The following is an 18,698-nucleotide window of genomic DNA, read 5'->3' as shown; positions in this document are numbered from 1 at the left end:
GCTAAATTTGGAGAATGGAAATAAATCTACAGGCTAAAATGATGAACACATTCAGCCTTTAAAAAAAAAAAAAGCATATCCCTGTGAAATATATATATATATTTATATATATTAAATTCTCTGTGGTTAGAAACATATTTAAATGAACTAGCCACAGACCAAACTAGACTTGCATTCATCCAATGCTGGAATTTTATGCTAAAGACTGAGGTCCTTCTTCTTGGTCAGAAGTAGGCGGCAGTAAAAGTGGTGCCTTGTTGCTCCACTAACCATTCCCTGGGTGGGTCTTCCCCGTATCATGTGTTGTAAACACATGCAAACCCCTGCTTTTAAGAAAAGGACTGCCTGGGACTTTGGGGTCCACCCAGGGCTCATATATTGTGCCTCAGGAGGGAGGAAGCTACAGATAGAACAGCCTGGTATAGAAGCAGACAGATTTTACAACGGGGCATATAAATAGGAAACATCCTAGAGGAGGGACTTAGGCATGTGCCCCAAAGTCCAGTTTACAGTCACTTTCCTGACAAAACATCTTGAAAACCAAGTGTGTATGTGTGTGTGCGTGCATATGCTGGTGGTTTTTATCCCTATGTTTTTGCCCATGCCCTTTCCTACCTCTTAGTAAGGCCTAACAACAAGAGTTTTATATGAAACCAAGAGTCTTTCCAAGCTTCTCTCAGCCCCTAATTAGGGAACAAGTGAGGCTGGAGCCCTTTGAAAACAAGATGGCAGAACTGAAGAAGTGAAAAGCAGTCTCTCTCTTCAGCTTAGGGATGTCCCTCACCCCTTTCACAGCACCAAAGTTTCTTTGCAAAAATAGTATCTGAGATACAAAAGGAAAGGCAGATGTGCTTGTGAATGCATCTCGCCAGGGCCTGGTCCAGGATCAAGGGCTTTACAAGAACAGGGGTTGGGAGTGGCTGTTTCCAAGGTCTCTGGCTGTAGACAACGAAGAGCTGGTCCCACAACGTCAATGCCTGCTGACTGAGACAGTCTTCACAAGAGCTTTCGGTGGAGAATCTCCCAGACCATCCGCTTCCGGAAGTATGGCATGTGTTGCTGCAGGGACACAGAGACACCCTTTTTATCTCTTTAATCAGACCCAACACTCCTTTCCCCATATTCCTTTCCTCCTTGAGCTTTTCAACTATAATCTCAGTTGCATTTTTGGTCTTTCAAATTTCTCATTCTTGATTACATGTGATTCTTTTTCCTTTCCATTGCTTTTTCCTATTACTATTTTCTTTTCTTTTTTAATATATATATTTTTTATTGATTTCAGAGAAGAAGGGAGAGATAGAAACATCAATGATGAGAGAGAATCACTGATCAGCTGCCTCCTGCACGTCCCCTACTGGGGATTGGACCCAAAATCTGGGCATGTGCCCTGACATGGACATGAACTGTGACCTCCTGGTTCAGATTTCAGTACTCAACCACTGAGTCACAAAGACCAGGCATCCACTGCTATTTTCCATTGCGGTGTCCTCAGAAGTTTTATTGGGCATTTCCAGGTATCCCCTGGCTATACCTATATGTCTCTTAAGAATTCTGAGAATGTCTATCAAGTCCTCTACATTGAAATCTTGAGGATCTAAGATCTGAGACCTGAAAATCTAAAAGTCACTTTTTAGAGGAAGAGTTATGGGAACTGTAAGAGTCAAGAACTATGATGGAAAAATCCAGTAAAGCTATTAATTCAAACAGAAGTAAAAAGTTAGTTGAGGTTAGCAAAACTTGAGTGCTAACAAAGTATAAAGAAACTGAAGAAAATGTGCTCTGGTCCCAGTTCTCCGTTTTTACAGGCTTTGAAGTAGGTGGGCGAGGTGGGCAAAGAAGGCTCTGCTATTGCCCAGGATTCTTTGACTTCAGTATGTGATATATGGAAACCCAGGATGTGATCTATTATTATCCTTCTTTGTCTTATGATGTGGCAGGCAGTAACCACCAGTGTTACAAGCTACAGGCCGAAGCAGAGCCCCCTAATCAAAGCAAGTAGAGAAAAAAACACCTGGCGGGCACCTGGAGACAGGGTGGACAGAGAGGTCCCTAACCCCTGAGGCCTCAGCTCACCTGTGTGAAGTTGATTGGTCTGTCTTTGGTAATGCAGTCAGCATATTTGCAGGCAAACATCCCACAATCACTTCCATTCATCTGCTGTGGAATTTCCTAAAAGACCAAAAACAATGAAAAGGTAACGTCCTTCCAAGGTTCTTTCCTTCTTGTTAGACTATAAATAAGAACCAAAGCAGATAAATTTTACAGGTTTCCCTGAATTTTGAAGAAATGACCCCTCTTTCACCACTCAGAACAACATAGGCTCAGAGAAAAAATAGAGCTTCTCAGGCCTGTGGACTTCATATTAACCACATAGGAAACCATCTCAGACTTCCATGGCACCTAAGGGTGTAAAATCTGGTCCCTCCCAGTAGGGCCAAACAATCAGCAAACACATCTTACAGGAGCGAAAAGCTTAGCAAAATAGCTGGGCATTTAGAAAACCTAGCTCTACATAAGAAACACATTACCAGTTTTCCCACAAATAGCTTTCTCTATCTTCCCCAAGGAACAAAACAACCAAGCTGAAGTCAGGACAGACACTAAGAAGCTCCCTGGGAATCAAACAGTAATACCTTTTCCTTCCCAACTACTCTCATGTCAGGAACTTTTATCTCATCAAGATCAAATGTACCTGGCTTTTCTTGCTGAAGAGCTGCCAGCCATTGGTGTCAAACTCTTTCCTTTTCTTGTCAATGCTCTCCTGCTTTAGGTATTGCCTAAAGGTATTGGGAGAGAATGAGATGAGCTGTGGAGAACATGGATGACCACTGCCACCCAAAGAATGGAGCACACAACCCTTAGGAAGAGTTTTCATATATGCTTCTGAGAAAAAACAGCATACAATGTTGGGTGGGGTATCTTTACACTGCTAAGCCCCCTTTGGGACTCCCACAATTCATGCCTACCCTGTCCACCCAAGAGAAACATGATGTTTCTCTGATAACTAGGGTTCCTTCTATCTACTGTTCCTCCTGAGGAACGAGCTTTGATTCGTTTCCTTGGTTTATATGGTCCTTTCAAATTCAATCTAATGGAAGAGAATGTTTCTCTAGAAACATCAAACTATTTATTTACTATTAGTCTTGAGTCTCCTGTGCAAAAATTCAATCCAAGCCAACAGTATGTTGAGTATACACCTAATATGGAGCATTCTTCATAAATGCAACCTGCTCACCATTCTGGAACCTATCTACCAGAGTGGTACAGGGAGGACTAAGCATTTTGGAAAGAGAAACAGATAGGGTATAAACAGATTTGCATTCTGGTTCCCAGTTAAGCCACTACCTAGTAGGGCCTGGGCAAATAAAAATTACTCTGTGGGTTTGGTATCTTCATCTGCAATATTAGGAGGTTGGATTAGATGATTTCTAAATAGTTTCTATAACTATATGTACATACCCACTCTATATTTTAGTGCACTAGGACAGTAATTGTCCCCATTAGGGCATATATTTGGTATTAGTACATTATTAAACTTTACTTGTAAAGTAAAATATCCATTCTTACTTAATATGAAAATTTCCTTTATTAATTAGTTCACTGAAGGTATAAAATAACTGAGTTCAATAGCTGGAAGACAATGTATACCGACACCATACTCTTCCGTCCTCAACTCCTTACTTACAAAAGGATCCTGCAGGCTTCGTTGTTTATCCCACCCATAGAGTCGTAATAGGTAATATTCTTCTTTCTAAAGTCCACAACCTAGGAATAAAAAAAAAAATCTGTGTTTATAAAGTGAAGAAGACTGGTTTCTCAGCTTTTCCCTTCCCTGGAACCTTTTGCCAGATTTTCTGTGAAATCATAACATGTATGATTGATACTGTGCATCACACCATGCTTAATCAGCAGAAGACAGAAGAATACAGAAATACAGTGGGGGCTGATCAACTGCTGACCCCATTAATTGCCCTAAAACCTTTTTCTGTATTTAGAGTCCCCATCCACAATGTGGGCAACAATGAAGACACAACATGTTCTTCAAAGAATGTAAGTTCACTGAAGTCATTTCCACAGTTTCAGAAAGATAATAATAGATTATGGGTGTCATTTCTTTACCTGGAGAATTTCCTTTGGCTTTATGTTTTTAAAATGTAATTCAAAAAAAGACTGTGAAATAACTCTCATACTTTCATTAATTCGTTAAGCCATGTTCTCAGAGTCATAAAAAATATTCAATTACCAAGTATGCAAGGCCAAGTCATGATTAGGCAGAAAATAATAGCCACGGGATCTGAACTGGCAGCATCATTAGGAAGTCACTTTTTATACAGGTTTTGATAAATTGAGCTAAATTCTCTTGCCTTGTAGTTTATTGATGTCCTTAAAAAGAGTTCCAAAATTGTCAAGCATGATCTAAGTACAAGTGAAGGAAATAAAAAATTAAACTAAAAAAAAAAAAAAAAAAAAATTCCTCTGCAGGAATCCCTCTACAGGAGGGAATTCTTTTTGTTTAGGAAAATACCTTAAAGACACATGTAGCTTTTAAAAGATGGGACACAGCCTGAAAAGACAGATGCAGTGCAGAAATTACTGAATTGCTCTGCATAATAAAGAGGATGGGAGTGTAAAAATTTAAAAAGTCACTTTTTCTCCCCATGCTTTTACCTTGAGGCTGCTTAGACTTATAATTCCTTTTTAAATATTTCCAGAAAAGGAAATTCCACAGCTTTCTTCAAAGTCTAAGTATCTCTCACTCTTAACAGAAAGTTCATTGATCTATCCAATTTCTAGCCAACTAAATAATACTGTTCTCTCAATCATCCAGTGAAGAAGTAGAACTAATACTCACTATTCTCTGTGTATTCTATAATTATATAAATCCTTTTAAAATTTTACCAAAAACAAGTGGGTACTCACAGCAAGACACCAGTGCACTCCCAGGTGAATGGGCACCAAAAGAATGTCAACAGAAAATACATCCACTTTCTTTGTCCAGCGTTTCACAGCCTGGTAACCAGCTGTTTTTAACTTAGTAAAAAAAAAGGTATTAAATGCATGTACACTTGGCAATCCCTTCTCTTTACTTCGCTCCATCAGCATATTCATGTAGAAATTGATGATCTGTGGGAAGAAATTATATGTATGTATTATATCAGGCCTTTCATAATAATTGTTATATGAAGGAAAAGCAGTGTTGTATTGTACAACATATGCTATTGTTTCCTAATTAACTCAATTAAGACTTTAACATGCAACAGCCTCATGGCCCTACATTGAATTCTGACTAGAAGGGAGGCTATAAACAGTGAGGTGGTTATAAACAGTGAAAACAAAAAGCTGAGGTCATATATATATATATATATATATATATATATATATATATATATAATGGAGTTGGTGATAGATATGGGCAGATGCCGGCCAGAAGACAGGATTGGGTCAAATCTGTTAATAAGGCTAAGACCAACAATTCAGTTCTTATACGTGGGTCACCTGTTTTTACACAAAGATAGAAAACGTTGGTTCAATGCTAACGATTGTCTTTTAGCCTTTAAGCTAGCTTGCAGAGACAAACTGTTTTGGTTTCAAGCAGACCTGAATAACAGGATAAATCATCAATTATACTGGACAAAACACTTATAAAATGCCAGTAGTTAAGCAATGTTACCTTTTATAGAGGCACACTTGAATATAGTATAAAAACCAATATAACTAAGACCTGGAAGTACAGTTACACACCAAAGAGTAAAGTTCTCCCCAGAATCTGTATGGTTAGCCTTCTCATTTTTGTTGATTCCATTTATGCCTTCAATGTCAAGTATGAATGAAAGAAATTAAAATGCTTGAACAGGAAATATGTGATTCTTTCTATTAATGAAGCAATGTGTTCTCTAATTGTGACTATGTTGTCTATGGTTCCTTGAGGTCCAGGGCTCCTTGGTACTAAAGCTGGTAAGTTACTGGGCCAGAAGTTACTGCATACTTACTTTATGTGGTCAGATGAGGCCAGGCCAGTGTCTGTCAACTGCAAGGAATGAATGGGCTAACTGATCCACAGCTTGGAAATATGACTAAGAAAACAGGCATGTTTTTCAGAATGCTTTTTGGGGAATGGGAAAATGCCCCGGTCCTTTGACAAAATATTTACACATTAGGATGCCAGAGCAATGAGCTACTGCCCAACAGTAGGCACCTACATACCGGGCAGGCAGCAGGGACCACTGCCAGGAACACACCAGAGCATGGTCTAGACCAGAGAAAGGGCCTATAGATGAGGATACCGAGGCAGTTGCAGGGAAACCACACTTGCCATGAGGCAGAACTGGAGGCAGGAGGGAGAGGGGATGACTAGGGTTGAAGAAAGACACTGTTCTGCCTACATCTCTGAAGACTGAGCAATGGGCCCAGCAGGCCGAGAGAGCTTAGGTTGTGGCTAATTCTCTGTCTAGTGTGATTCCCAATAGATAATTGGAACTCAGTTATTTTAAATAATGATAATGAATTGAGACACGATTAGGATTATAGCTTTCTCAATCTAGATTTCCTATATAATTCTGCCCCCAAGGACAATGGTGCTAATAATGCTTGTAGGAATGAAGGCAGCCAGGAATACAGGAGGGTCTGCCCAGCAAGCACAGATTAGGCTATAATTAGGCTATAAACTACATTATCTAATGAGAGAAAACCAGCAAGAAGGGACTGATTCCTCTGGCGTTCTACCCACCCCACAATATTAGCCATGTTATGACACTAAATCCTTCAGTCTAAGGGGTGAAGTGAATAGGCAGATGACCTGCCAGTCACTGTAAGCCAAACCTTCTATGGGGCAGGCAAGTTACATATTTGAGGCAATAATGACTCAAGGGAAAGGTGGAAGGAATCAGGCAGAGATAAGGACAGCCAAGCAAATGAAAGCCATGGAGATATTTCTTCCCCAGGTGCCCATAATTGTGACCTTTGGGATAATTACCCTGAAGTAAAAAAGTATGACATAAATGAATGTCAAGCTACATATGACTATCCTATTTTTTAGGAGGAAAGAATGCTACAGACCAATGAAGTTTAGCTGGACTTACACTGCCTGAGTTGTCTGGGGTTCTTCTGTGTGTGTGTGGACTATAGACCAACCCCTCCAAACAGAAACAGGCCTAGCACTCAGGACACCCAGCACCATCTGTTTCCTTTAAGAACCCCTCTCCCTCTGCTTTAGCTCTGCTCCAACCGACATTTCTCCACTGGGAGGGAAATGGCCTCCTCCAAAGTCAGCTTATTAATTAGCTCTAAGAAGTGATGTGGGTTCTTTTTCATTTCTCTTGTACCCAGTAGGAGGGAGTGTGGCGGCCTCAACGTTCCCTCCCATTAGCTGAAAATGTACAATCTGAGGCAGAATTTAGATTCAAGTTTCTCTCCTTGGTTTTTCAGCTATTACTCTGTCCAAATGAGGAAAATTGCCATAGTTCAGCCAAGACACAATCATACCAAAAAAAACAAGCTAGGAATTAGAGAACAAAAAGAATCCTACATGACATCTCACAGAGGAGGGCTGAAGATGAAGGAGAAAGAAATGAGAGAAGGGATCACAGTACTTAAGATGAAAAAGAAGCAGTGATGGTCAGAGTATCTGCTTATATTTTTTGAAGACAAGGGTTCCTCCCCTCCCATGGAGAGAGCCTTTCTACATACAAGATGCTCTTAGCTCCAGAAGATCTTCAATTGCCTTTGAAATAAGGGGCTAAAAGTAGCAAACCAGCCCTGCGCCTACTGTTTGTCTTGCCAATATATCAACATCTGAGGACGACAGCCAGTGTTAGTCCACTTGTCACTCTTTTGGGGACCCACACTTGCCTCTGCTCGCTATGGCTCCTGGTGCCTAAGGAGCTGCCCTTCCTGCTGCCTTCACAGTCTTGGCTATGAGCGCCTGCTTGTCTATGCAGTCCTGTTTGGGGGTGGGATGGTTGTTTATAGTGTCTTGTTCCTTTGTGATTTTATTTGAAGAGCAGCCAGGATAAAGCCGAAAAAAAGCTTCTCTTTAAAAGAAAAGCCTACAATGTTTTCAAACTAAGGATTCAATCCTTTTCCTGTATGTTACCACAATGACATAAATGGCCACTGCTATTTGTATCTTCCTTTTTGCCCACTAAACCAGCCAAGCTATTGTTTTCTCATGCATTTAGAAGTAAAACATCTCACTAACAGTAAAACCTTGACTTTTAACCCTTCCCAATGTTACATTCTGAAACCCTCAAATTGGCTTAGGAAAAAAAATGTTCTAAAAGTTCTGGGCATGACAGTGTTCCTGAGCAGAGATCAAGATAACTTTTAGGGGGAACAAAGCTGTTTTTCCTACTTTACCTCTCCTAGATTTTTCACCTTGGTCTTCCAATCCTGATTTTTATTTTTTTTTTTTTATTAATCCTCACCCAAGGTTATTTTTTCCATTGATTTTTAAAGAGTTGGGAGGGTGGGCCCTAGCTGGTTTGGCTCAGTGGATAGTGTTGGCCTGTGGACCAAAGGGTCCCGGGTTCGATTCTGGCCAAAGGCACAAGCCTGGGTTGTGGGCTCGATCCCCAGTAGGGGGTGTGCAGGAGGCAGCCAATCAATGATTCTCTCTCATTGATGTTTCTCTCTCTCTCCCTCACTGAAATCAATAAAAGAAATATATATAAGAGAGAGAGAGAGAGAGAGAGAATTGGGAGGGAGGGGAGAGAGAGAAACATTGATGCAAGACAGATACATCAATTGGTTGCCTTCCGCACACACCCCGACTTGGGGCCGGGGATTGACCTGCAATTCAGTTACTTGCCCTTGACCAGGATTCGAACCTGCAACCCTTCAGTGTGCGGGCCGATGCTCTAATGCAGTGATGGCGAACCTTTTGAGCTCGGCATGTCAGCATTTTGAAAAACCCTAACTTAACCCTGGTGCCGTGTTACATATAGAAATTTTTTGATATTTGCAACCATAGTAAAACAAAGACTTATATTTTTGATATTTATTTTATATATTTAAATGCCATTTAACAAAGAAAAATCAACCAAAAAAATGAGTTTGCGTGTCACCTCTGACATGCGTGTCATAGGTTTGCCATCACTGCTCTAATGACTGAGCAACAGGGGCCTGGGACTATTCTGATCTTTAAATTAAACCTATCCTAGCCAACCACAAAGCCCAAAAGACTAACCAAGCAGCAACACCTGAACATCATGAGTCAGAAGGTCATTCACGCCTAAGATTTAACCTAATAATATTATTAAAACCAAAAAGGCAGACTTCAGTAAAGTTCTGTGTATTGCATCCCTCATTGTGAACATGTGCCCCATTTTTTTCTCACATGGAAATTTAAGCAACAAATTATTATAATTACTTGCTAAAGTTTTAGAGAAAGGTAGGCAATATCAATTTTTATGGAGTCATGATAACTGTAATTACAATTCTCTGTATTACCCACATAAATCCTTGGTTAATTAAAAGGACTAGTTCTATTAAGGAATACTTTAAAGAAGTAAACTATAATGATATTAAATCTTGCAAAAGAAGACCGAGAGTTCACAACTGAAATAAGTATCTATAATAATAAAAGCATAATATGCAAATTGACTGAACAACCAAACAGCAGAATGACCATCCAGACGACCAGACCATGCGATGACACACACTGGTGCCAGGCCAGCCAAGGCGGGTGTGATGTGATTGGTTGGGGGCCCAATCACATCATGGGGCCCCACCATTGCCCCATGATCGCCGTACAGAGGGAGGCCCAGGCCACCGGGGCGATCGATAAGTCGGGGGGGCTCCACGATCGCCCCAGAGGGAGGCCCAGGCTACCCTGCAGCGGGTGGGCGGGGCCTCCTTCTTTGGGCCCCAGTTTACTTGGCCATTGGCACTGTGGCAGGTAGCCTGGGCCTCCCTCTGCTGGGGCGATCCATCACGGAGCCCAGCTGGGTGGGCAGGGCCTACCTCTTTGGTGTGATCAATTGCGAGGCTCCCGGACTGTGAGAGAGCACAGACCAGGCTGAGGGGCCCCCCTCTCCCCCAGTGCATGAATTCTGTGCTCCAGCCCTCTACTTTTTAAATGAATATAAATACTTAAGAAAACCTACTAATTCCCTATCAGAATGTTAGTTTCTAACAGGTAATAACTTTGAAAGCCTGAGAAGTAAGGTACTTTAAGAATGGTGCTTTTTAAAATGGTTCTCATCATCATTGTGGACATGTGACTTGGCACCTGCTTTCAAGGTTACCATTATTCTGAACTCAGAAGACAAGTACTCCCTACAAGTTATAGGTAGGCTTGACAGAGATAAAGTAGACAAAGAATATTTCCTTCCCCTCATCTCTTCTAAATAATGTAATTTCCATTAACTTTGCTTGCTAAAAATCCAGCCTCTGAGGGAACAGGGAATGGAAAATATGTCCTGGTGAATGCTGCCTCTGTAAGGGACCTCACTGAGGTAACTGCCATAGTAAAATAGCAAGAACTTAGCTCATAGCCTACTCATTGCTGCCCCCTAGAAGGTTTTGCATAATCTACAACAAACAGGTCACATTCCTGTAGAATAATTGACCCCTTCCCACTTAGCAGTGGCAGGCAAAAAATAGTAAGAGACCAGAGGTTAATGACTCCAAATCAAAAACACTTAATTGGTGGATACTTTTGACTGTCCTTGATTTTCATTTTGCCTTTTGATCTGGTAAGCCTTTTTTTTCTTCTCTATTTGTTCCAATGTTTTAATATCACTATTTTGAGCCAAAAGAAGCAAAGGTGGCCTGGCCCATGTGCTTCAGTGGTTGAGCGTCAACCCATGAACCAAAAGTTTGTCACTGATTCCATTCCTGATCAGGCTACATGCCCAGGTTGTGGGCTCAATCCCCATTAAGGGGCATGCAGAAAGCATAATCAATGATTCTCTCTCATCACTGATATTTCTATCTCTCTCTCTCCCTCTCCCTTCCTCTCTGAAATCAATAAAAAAAATATATATTTTTTTAAAGAAGCAAAGGTAGTTTCCCTAAAGCCCCTAAAGCAGTGGTTCTCAACCTTCCTAATGCCGTGACCCTTTAATACAGTTCCACATGTTGTGGTGACCCCCAACCATAAAATTATTTCCGTTGCTACTTCATAACTGTAATTTTACTACTGTTATGAATCGTAATGTAAATATCTGATATGCAGGATGTATTTTCAGGGGTCGCGACCCACAGGTTGAGAACCACTGCAAAGCAGTATCAAACCATACATTCCTTACTATTCTTGGTCAAAGATATTATTCAGAAATTGATGAAAATTTGTATCTTATAAATTCACAGTGGCAAAGAGAAAAGGGCCAGTCCAGCTGGCTCCAGAAAAAAATTAACATGCTGGGCATGACATATGGCTCTCAAACTCCATACATCTAATCCTAAAACGGGATCCAATTTAAGATTCTGAGGCAATATGATATAACTAGAGGCCTGGTGCACAAAAATTTGTGCACTGGCAGGGGCGGGGGTGTCCCTTAGCCCAACCTGTGCCCTCTCACAGTCTGGGACCCCTTGGGAGATAACCACCTGCTGGCTTAGGCCCGCTCCCTGGGTGGCAGATGGCAGGCCCGGATCCTGCACTGGGTCGCAGATGGCAGGCCCTCTGCCGCGCCGTCCCGCCCCACTGCCCGCCGCACATGGCAGGCCCGGCAGGCGGCGGGGCGGATTGCGATTCACCGCGCCCCGCCCTACCGGCCACTGGGCCGCGCACATGGACAGCAGGCCTGGCGGGCGGCGGGGTGGGGCAGGTGGATCGTGATCGGCCGCGCGCCGCCCCACCGGCTGCCAGGCCATGCACACGGACGGCAGGCCTGGCAGGCGGTGCAGCGGGGCAGGGTGTGCACAGGGACAGCAGGCCTGGCAGGCGGCGGATCGCACTGTGCCACCCCGCCTGCAGTATGCAAATTTAACAGCCATCTTTGTTGGGTTAATTTGCATACTCTTCTGATTGGCTGATGAGTGTATGAAGGTATGGTCAATTAACATCTTTGTCTTTTATTAGTGTAGATATATGCTTAGGTCTGAATCCTGGCTCTGATATTTACTAGCCATATAACCCCACAAGTTTCTTAATCTTTCTATGCTTTGTTCCTTCATCTATCAAATAGAGATGATAAAATAATAAACTCCAAGGGTTGTGGTGGCCATTACATGAGCAGAAAGCATAAAACACTTAGAACAGTGCCTACACGAGGCAAATGCTCAATAGATGTTAACCAATATTATTATTTGGAAAGTCTTTAGTATACAAGACAAGGATACACATACGTAGACTATCCAGTGCTTTCTATTCTGAGTATCTAAAAATCCTCCATAGTTGTGAAGCTTAAATATACCCCAAAATATCAGTCAGGGATGCTGCTAGTGAGCCTAAGAAAGGGGGCAGGTACTTAGGAAAAAAGCAAACTATTTTCTTCTTTTGCTATGAAATATCTTTCTGAAATAAAACAAGCACCTCCAGGTATAGGAATAGGACAGATCAGTTTAAAGACTATAATGTAATATATTTACTTAAAATAATCTGAACTCTCAAAAGCTGAGAGCCATAATTTTTTTTTAACCAATATATCAAATATTTAATAATATAACTTTTTTAAAAATGTCAGTTTTAAAAATAGGCCATTTTGGAAAGCTTATATATAACTTCAGTGACAAAGAACAAGTAGAGACAGAAGGGGAAGTAGCAATGGATTCCTAGATGGAAACCATTCCTTCCTGCTACAATATAGTCAGCTATTAAGTATTTTCTCTGAAGATGTGAGGTGCCTTAAAGACAGAAAATACGAATGAGTGAATGTCCTCTCCCTCAGTGTACAAACTGTCAATATATAAAAAGGTAAATGAGCACTTCTCAGACTTTAAAGTACATAAAAATCATCTGAGATTTTTTTTTAAATGCATATCTCTACCACACTGCTTCATACTTATTCAGGAGAATTGAGAATTGTGACAGTGGATTCTGATCCAGGATATCCAAGGACCAAACTTTGAGTCTCAAACAGTGTGATAATGCCTTGATTTAATTTCCACTTACTATCCTATATAATAAAAGTATAATATGCAAATCAACTAAACAGGGGAATGACCGGTTGCTATGATGCACACTGACCACGAGGGGGCAGACGCTCAACACAGGAGCTGCCCCCTGGTGGTCAGTGCACTCATACAGGGGGAGTGCCGCTGAGCCAGAAGCTGGGCTCACGGCTGGCAAGCGCAGTGGCAGTGGCGGGAGCCTCTCCCATCTTCGCTGCAGGCAGGCAGTAAGGAGCAAGGGGTCCAGGACTGGGAGAGCCCTGGACTGCGAGAGGGATGTCTGACTGCCGCTTACAGGGGATTGGGCCTAAGCTGGCCGAGGACATCCCCCATGGGGTCCTGGACTGTGAGAGGGACTGCAAATCTCATACACTGGCCTCTAGTTTGAACATAAAATCAGGTGCAAGATTACCTCATCATTGAGCCAATTCAGATGGTTTAGAGTTTGAATATCTTTTCGTGTAATGGTCAAGCGGAATGCTTCACTCAGAACTTCATCCTGGTTCCCATTACGAAATACATTCTTTATCTCTTTCTCCATTTCCTAGAGAAGCAAGAGGTGTCAGAGATTAAGCATACATGGCTTCAGATACACCAAATTTCTCATAAGTCCACACTATTCCCAGACAATTTATCATTAATCAACTGTTAACTTGTAACATTTTGGTTTCTATTCCTTCCAGTAGTAATCTCTCTGATTACTTCCTTCTATCCCACCTTGTCCTCCCCCTCTCTTTTTCAGCACAACAGCTCAGACCCTTGTTTCATTTTATTCCTGCTATGAAATACAGTATTTCATAAGTCTATGAAAAGTATTCTAAGTCTATGAGAAGATCTAATTATATTTTTGATCCAAACAATTTTCTGAGAAATAGAATATTTCCCCAAAGGTAGGAAGAGCTAAGTAAAGGTAGTCTCTTTTATTTTATGTCATTTCTTTAAAGGTAGTTTCTTGTAGAAACATTTTCCTGGATTTTTTGTTTGTTCTTTTTTAATGTAAAACATGGAATCCAATACAACTATAAAACATGTATTATACTCACCAGCTATGTGAGTTTCTCAAACAGAAGGCTAGATTAAGGAACAGATTACTTTAAAATGTACAGACTTTATGTATTTTCTAAATTTTATACTGAGTTTTTATTACTTATAAAAAAAGTAAGCCTCAGCTTACTGTACATGACATGAAACACAAATTTATTAAATGCTTTTTCACTGAAGTTGCTAAAAGCCACCCATAATTCTTTCCTCAATGTGCAATAATCATTTAAAAATAAAGCCAACACTGGGCTGTAATACAAATGAAAGCACGAGTATGCAATACAATTTTTCATTTTTTAAAATCATATTTTTCAATTACAGCTTACATTCAATATTATTTTGTAGTAATTTCAGGTGTACAGCACAGTGGTTAGACATTTATATAATTTATGAAGTAATCCTCCCACCATAAGTCTAGTATCCACCTGGCACCATACACAGTTATTACACTATCATTGACTATGTTCCCTCTGTTGTGCTTTACTTCCCCTTGACTATTTCGTAACCACCAACTTATACTTCTTAATACCTTCACTTTTTTCACCCAGTCCCCCAACTCTCCTCCCCTCTGGCATATGCAATACAATTTAAATACCACATGTTCTATTACATTTATGTTTTAAACTTGTCCAGAGAACTCTTTCTAAATACAACACTTGCTAGTACAGGTATTATATAATTTACCTCTGTGATTTCAGGAAATTCATCTTCACTATCAGTTAATTTACGACCTTTTTTTTCTGTTTCTTGGGCAACTGTGACAGGGATCTCCTTTTCAAGAGGTACACGAAGACGCAGTTCTACTGAATCATGTACTGAATGTTCCTGTTCCTGCAATCTCTGAAAGTCAGAAGTTCAGAATAAGTGGAATACAGAAATATGCTATCTCTCTATGTAAACTGATTAGTACTAGCTGAATAGACCAAGAACATTTAGCATTTATCACACAATGCTATGATACCATACTATTTTGCAATTACAACAGCTTTGACCCCTAAATACAGATAACCCTTCAAATTAGTTTCAGTTTGGATATGCTATTTACTTATAATCTTATCCCAATTCTTTTTACCTGGTTTTGAAGCTGTAATGCCAGTGCTTTTTGCTCTTCAATCTGGCGCCATCTTTCCCGTGCTCGAGAATCATAAACACTAGTTCTAGAAGTGAAAAGGAATGTGACACAAATGCAGACCACTCTCTTACTATCAGCCCATTATTGATGTACAGTGAGCATTAAATATGAAACCCTCATACACACAGTCTAAAATCCTGACACTAACTTATCACTATAAGTGAAACCACATGGTGTTATTCAAATTTTCCCACTGGCCGAAACCGGTTTGGCTCAGTGGATGGAGCGTTGGCCTGCGGACTGAGAGGTCCCAGGTTCGATTCCGGTCAAGGGCATGTACCTGGGTTGCGGGCATATCCCCAGTGGGAGATGTGCAGGAGGCAGCTGATCGATGTTTCTCTCTCATCGATGTTTCTAGCTCTCTATCTCTCTCCCTTCCTCTCTGTAAAAAATCAATAAGATATATTTAAAAAAAAAATTAAAAAAAAACAAAACAAAACAAAAAAAAAAACAACAAATTTTCCTACTGTTTTTATTGAAATAGTGAAAATTATTAGTTTGTTGCCAAATATGAACAGGTGGCTTTTGCAGATATTTGTAAATGTGTAGTCTTTTTCTAAAAACATGCTTGTAAGCCCAGCCGGTGTTGCTCAGTGGTTGAGCATTGATCTATGAACCAGGAGGTCCCAATTCGATTCCCGGTCAGGGCACATGCCTGGGTTGCGGACTTGATCCCCAGTAGGGGGTGTGTAGGAGACATCCGATCAATGATTCTCTCTCATTGATGTTTCTATCTCTCTCTCCCTCTCCCTTCCTCTCTGAAATCAATAAAAAATATATTTTAAAAAATAAACAACATGCTTCTAAGATTATGGAGAAAATTAAGCTTTATTTTGGAAACCCAAAAATGAGACTGAACCCCAAAGGAGAAAATAATACAAAATGTCATTGAGGTTTTAATTCAAATATTGTATTTATGAATCAAAAGAAAAAAATATGGGTTTATTTATTTATTTATTTTTAAGAAAATCAACACTAGGGGGTTTGGATAACTTAAAGTGAGTTCTTAAAACTGGAGACTAAAAGCTTTTAGTGATTTTGCAAACTCCAGAAATAGAAATTAGTCAATAAATTAGTTTTATCCATGTGAAAATAAGGGCATTTATTTTCCTTTCTATATAATTGCTAATTTTGAAAAATTTTTCCAATTCAAGTTAACTTCAACTATTATCCTATATAATAAAAGGCAAATATACAAATATACAAATCAACAGAACCATGGAACCACCCGATGCAAAGAGGCACACTGACCACCAGGGGGCATATGATCAATGCAGGAGCTGTCCCCTGGTGGTCAGTGCACTCCCACAGGGGGAGCACTGCTCAGCCAGAAGCCAGGCTCACAGCTGGCGAGCGCAGCAGCAGTGGCGGGAGCCTCTCCCGCCTCCGCAGCAGTGCTAAGGATGTCCGACTGACAGCAGTCAGTCAGACATCCCCCGAGGGCTCCCAGATTGCACGAGAGCTGAAGGACAACCCCCACAAGTGCATGAATTTCATGCACCAGGCCACTAGTAAATTTAATAAACATGAACATAGAAATGTCCTAACACCAATAGAATTAAAAACCCCCAAAACTTAAAAGTTGTTTAATAAATAGCTATAAATAGGGAGTTTTTACTGATTAAACATAGGTAGAATGATTGGCTAATTGATTTCTTCTAACTAAAATTAGGAAGTGATGGAGAAGAAAAAAATGATACCAAAAATAATAACTTACAATTCTTTGATCCACAACTCTGCCTGGAAAAAAGTAGGACTATGGGTGGGAAAAGAAAAATATGAGCAGGAGGCTTATGAGAAAATTCAAATACTGTCAACAGAAAAATCAATCATTTAAATAATTTACAAGAATGCTTTACAAGTATTGAATAAATACAAGGACTAAATTACATAAAATTGTAATTGGGAACTAAATAAATATAAATGAGTCATTTGCATACATTTTCCACAATAAAATACACTTCACTGATTGCATGATAACTGATTCTTACAGAATGCATTCCTTGATTTCTGTCAAACTTCTGTATCCATAGCAACTTTGTGGTGGCAATTGACAAATGAGTATAGATAGGTCCAACATGCATGCTGGTTGATAGTTTCATTTATGTTAACAGGTAAGATGAAAGTAACAAGGATACATCATAACTTCAGTATTTGTCAATAATAATGTGAGCAGTTTCTTTGTTAAATCAGATAATAGTTTTTAAGTAATGGTAGAATTTATCTTCAATCTTTTGTACTATTCACAATGTAATCACTGCAAATATGATACACTTTTAATTGGCATTATTGACATTTTCTCCACTTTAAGGCTAGTCCATCAACAAAACAGTAAGTCAAGCACTGATTTGTGGTGTGGGAATTTTCCATGATGTAAATGCTCCCACTATGGCCCACTTCAACCTACCAAAATGACATCAATGAATGTGGAATTGGGAAGAGGTGTGCAAGAGCACATCATTCTATAGTATTTCCACCATACAGATACGATACATGCCAATAACCTTAGATGGATAATAGTAAAATGAGTAGGAAATGATGACTTTTGAATACTTATTACCTTTGTTTTCAATATAATTTATGTAACTGCAAGTTTGTATAATTACATTTTGAAATAGTGATTGTGTTTAATAAGTAGCTCTCAAAATTCCTTGAAATTTAACAATTACCTCTTGTGAACTAGCTCCACAGCTATTCACTACTGAATAAGGGTGAGTTTTTGAACTTGCAGATAGGAGATTAGGTTATGTCCCTGCTTTTATTCATGAGCATCAATATGATATTCAGGCACATTTTCATAAAATGCAGCTCTTCTAAGCAAGAACATAGCAGTAAAATGCCTGACAAATGTGTCCTGTCCCTCGGCATGAGTGAAGAGGAATTCCCAAACAGATGAGGTCAGATCCAATAGAATAGGTTCCCTTCATGTCTGAGAAACTTTATGACTCATGTTCTTGGTCCAGCTCTGGGTTTTGCATCAATAGATATTCTGACATGCAAAGCTACCTCTCTTGTGCTGCATCCCACTGATTTCAGCAAAACTGCTTTTGTATTTGGACACTCTTGAAGCCAAGAAACCCTTCTGAATGTAATTGTCATGTTATTGTTTTTGCTTCTCTATTTTCTTCTACACCTGTACTATAGTTAAAAAGATGACCCAAAGTTCAGCAGAGAAACTAAGTTTAGCATAGCTCCTTACTTGCATGAGACAAACATTATGTGAAAGAGTACATCACTTGTCAAGATAATACATTAAGCTAGAATGTTACTCTTCCCAAATGGTTCAGATTGACAGATTTACTAATAATTTAGTCAAATCTTATGGGTTCTTAGACTTCTTGCCAGTCCACTTGAATCAAAATATATTCAACCAACAAACAAAACAGAAACAAACTCATAGATACAGAAAACAAACTGATGGTTGCCAGAAGGGAAGGTGGGATTGAGAGGATGGGTGAAAGGTGAAAGG

At 40.0% G+C, this 18,698-nt stretch overlaps 1 protein-coding gene across 1 annotated transcript in view; it reads right to left on the bottom strand.

The window, feature by feature from the left end:
* Positions 1-2,064: 2,064 nt before the first annotated feature.
* SENP1 (SUMO specific peptidase 1) overlaps positions 2,065-18,698 on the bottom strand; it is a gene marked incomplete at both ends in the record, with an annotated part of 47,024 nt that continues 30,390 nt past the window's right edge. Inside the window, 8 exons of the mRNA XM_081082705.1 lie at positions 2,065-2,169; positions 2,693-2,777; positions 3,686-3,765; positions 4,921-5,124; positions 13,469-13,600; positions 14,782-14,937; positions 15,170-15,254; positions 16,947-16,985. Of these exons, the coding sequence (XP_080938831.1) occupies positions 2,065-2,169; positions 2,693-2,777; positions 3,686-3,765; positions 4,921-5,124; positions 13,469-13,600; positions 14,782-14,937; positions 15,170-15,254; positions 16,947-16,985 (886 nt within the window). The remainder of the gene's footprint in view (positions 2,170-2,692; positions 2,778-3,685; positions 3,766-4,920; positions 5,125-13,468; positions 13,601-14,781; positions 14,938-15,169; positions 15,255-16,946; positions 16,986-18,698) is intronic.

Source organism: Myotis nattereri (assembly GCF_964212035.1).
Source record: "Myotis nattereri genome assembly, chromosome: 2".
In the NCBI taxonomy this organism is placed as follows: domain Eukaryota; kingdom Metazoa; phylum Chordata; class Mammalia; order Chiroptera; family Vespertilionidae; genus Myotis; species Myotis nattereri.
This window is presented reverse-complemented; position numbering and strand designations above follow the sequence as displayed.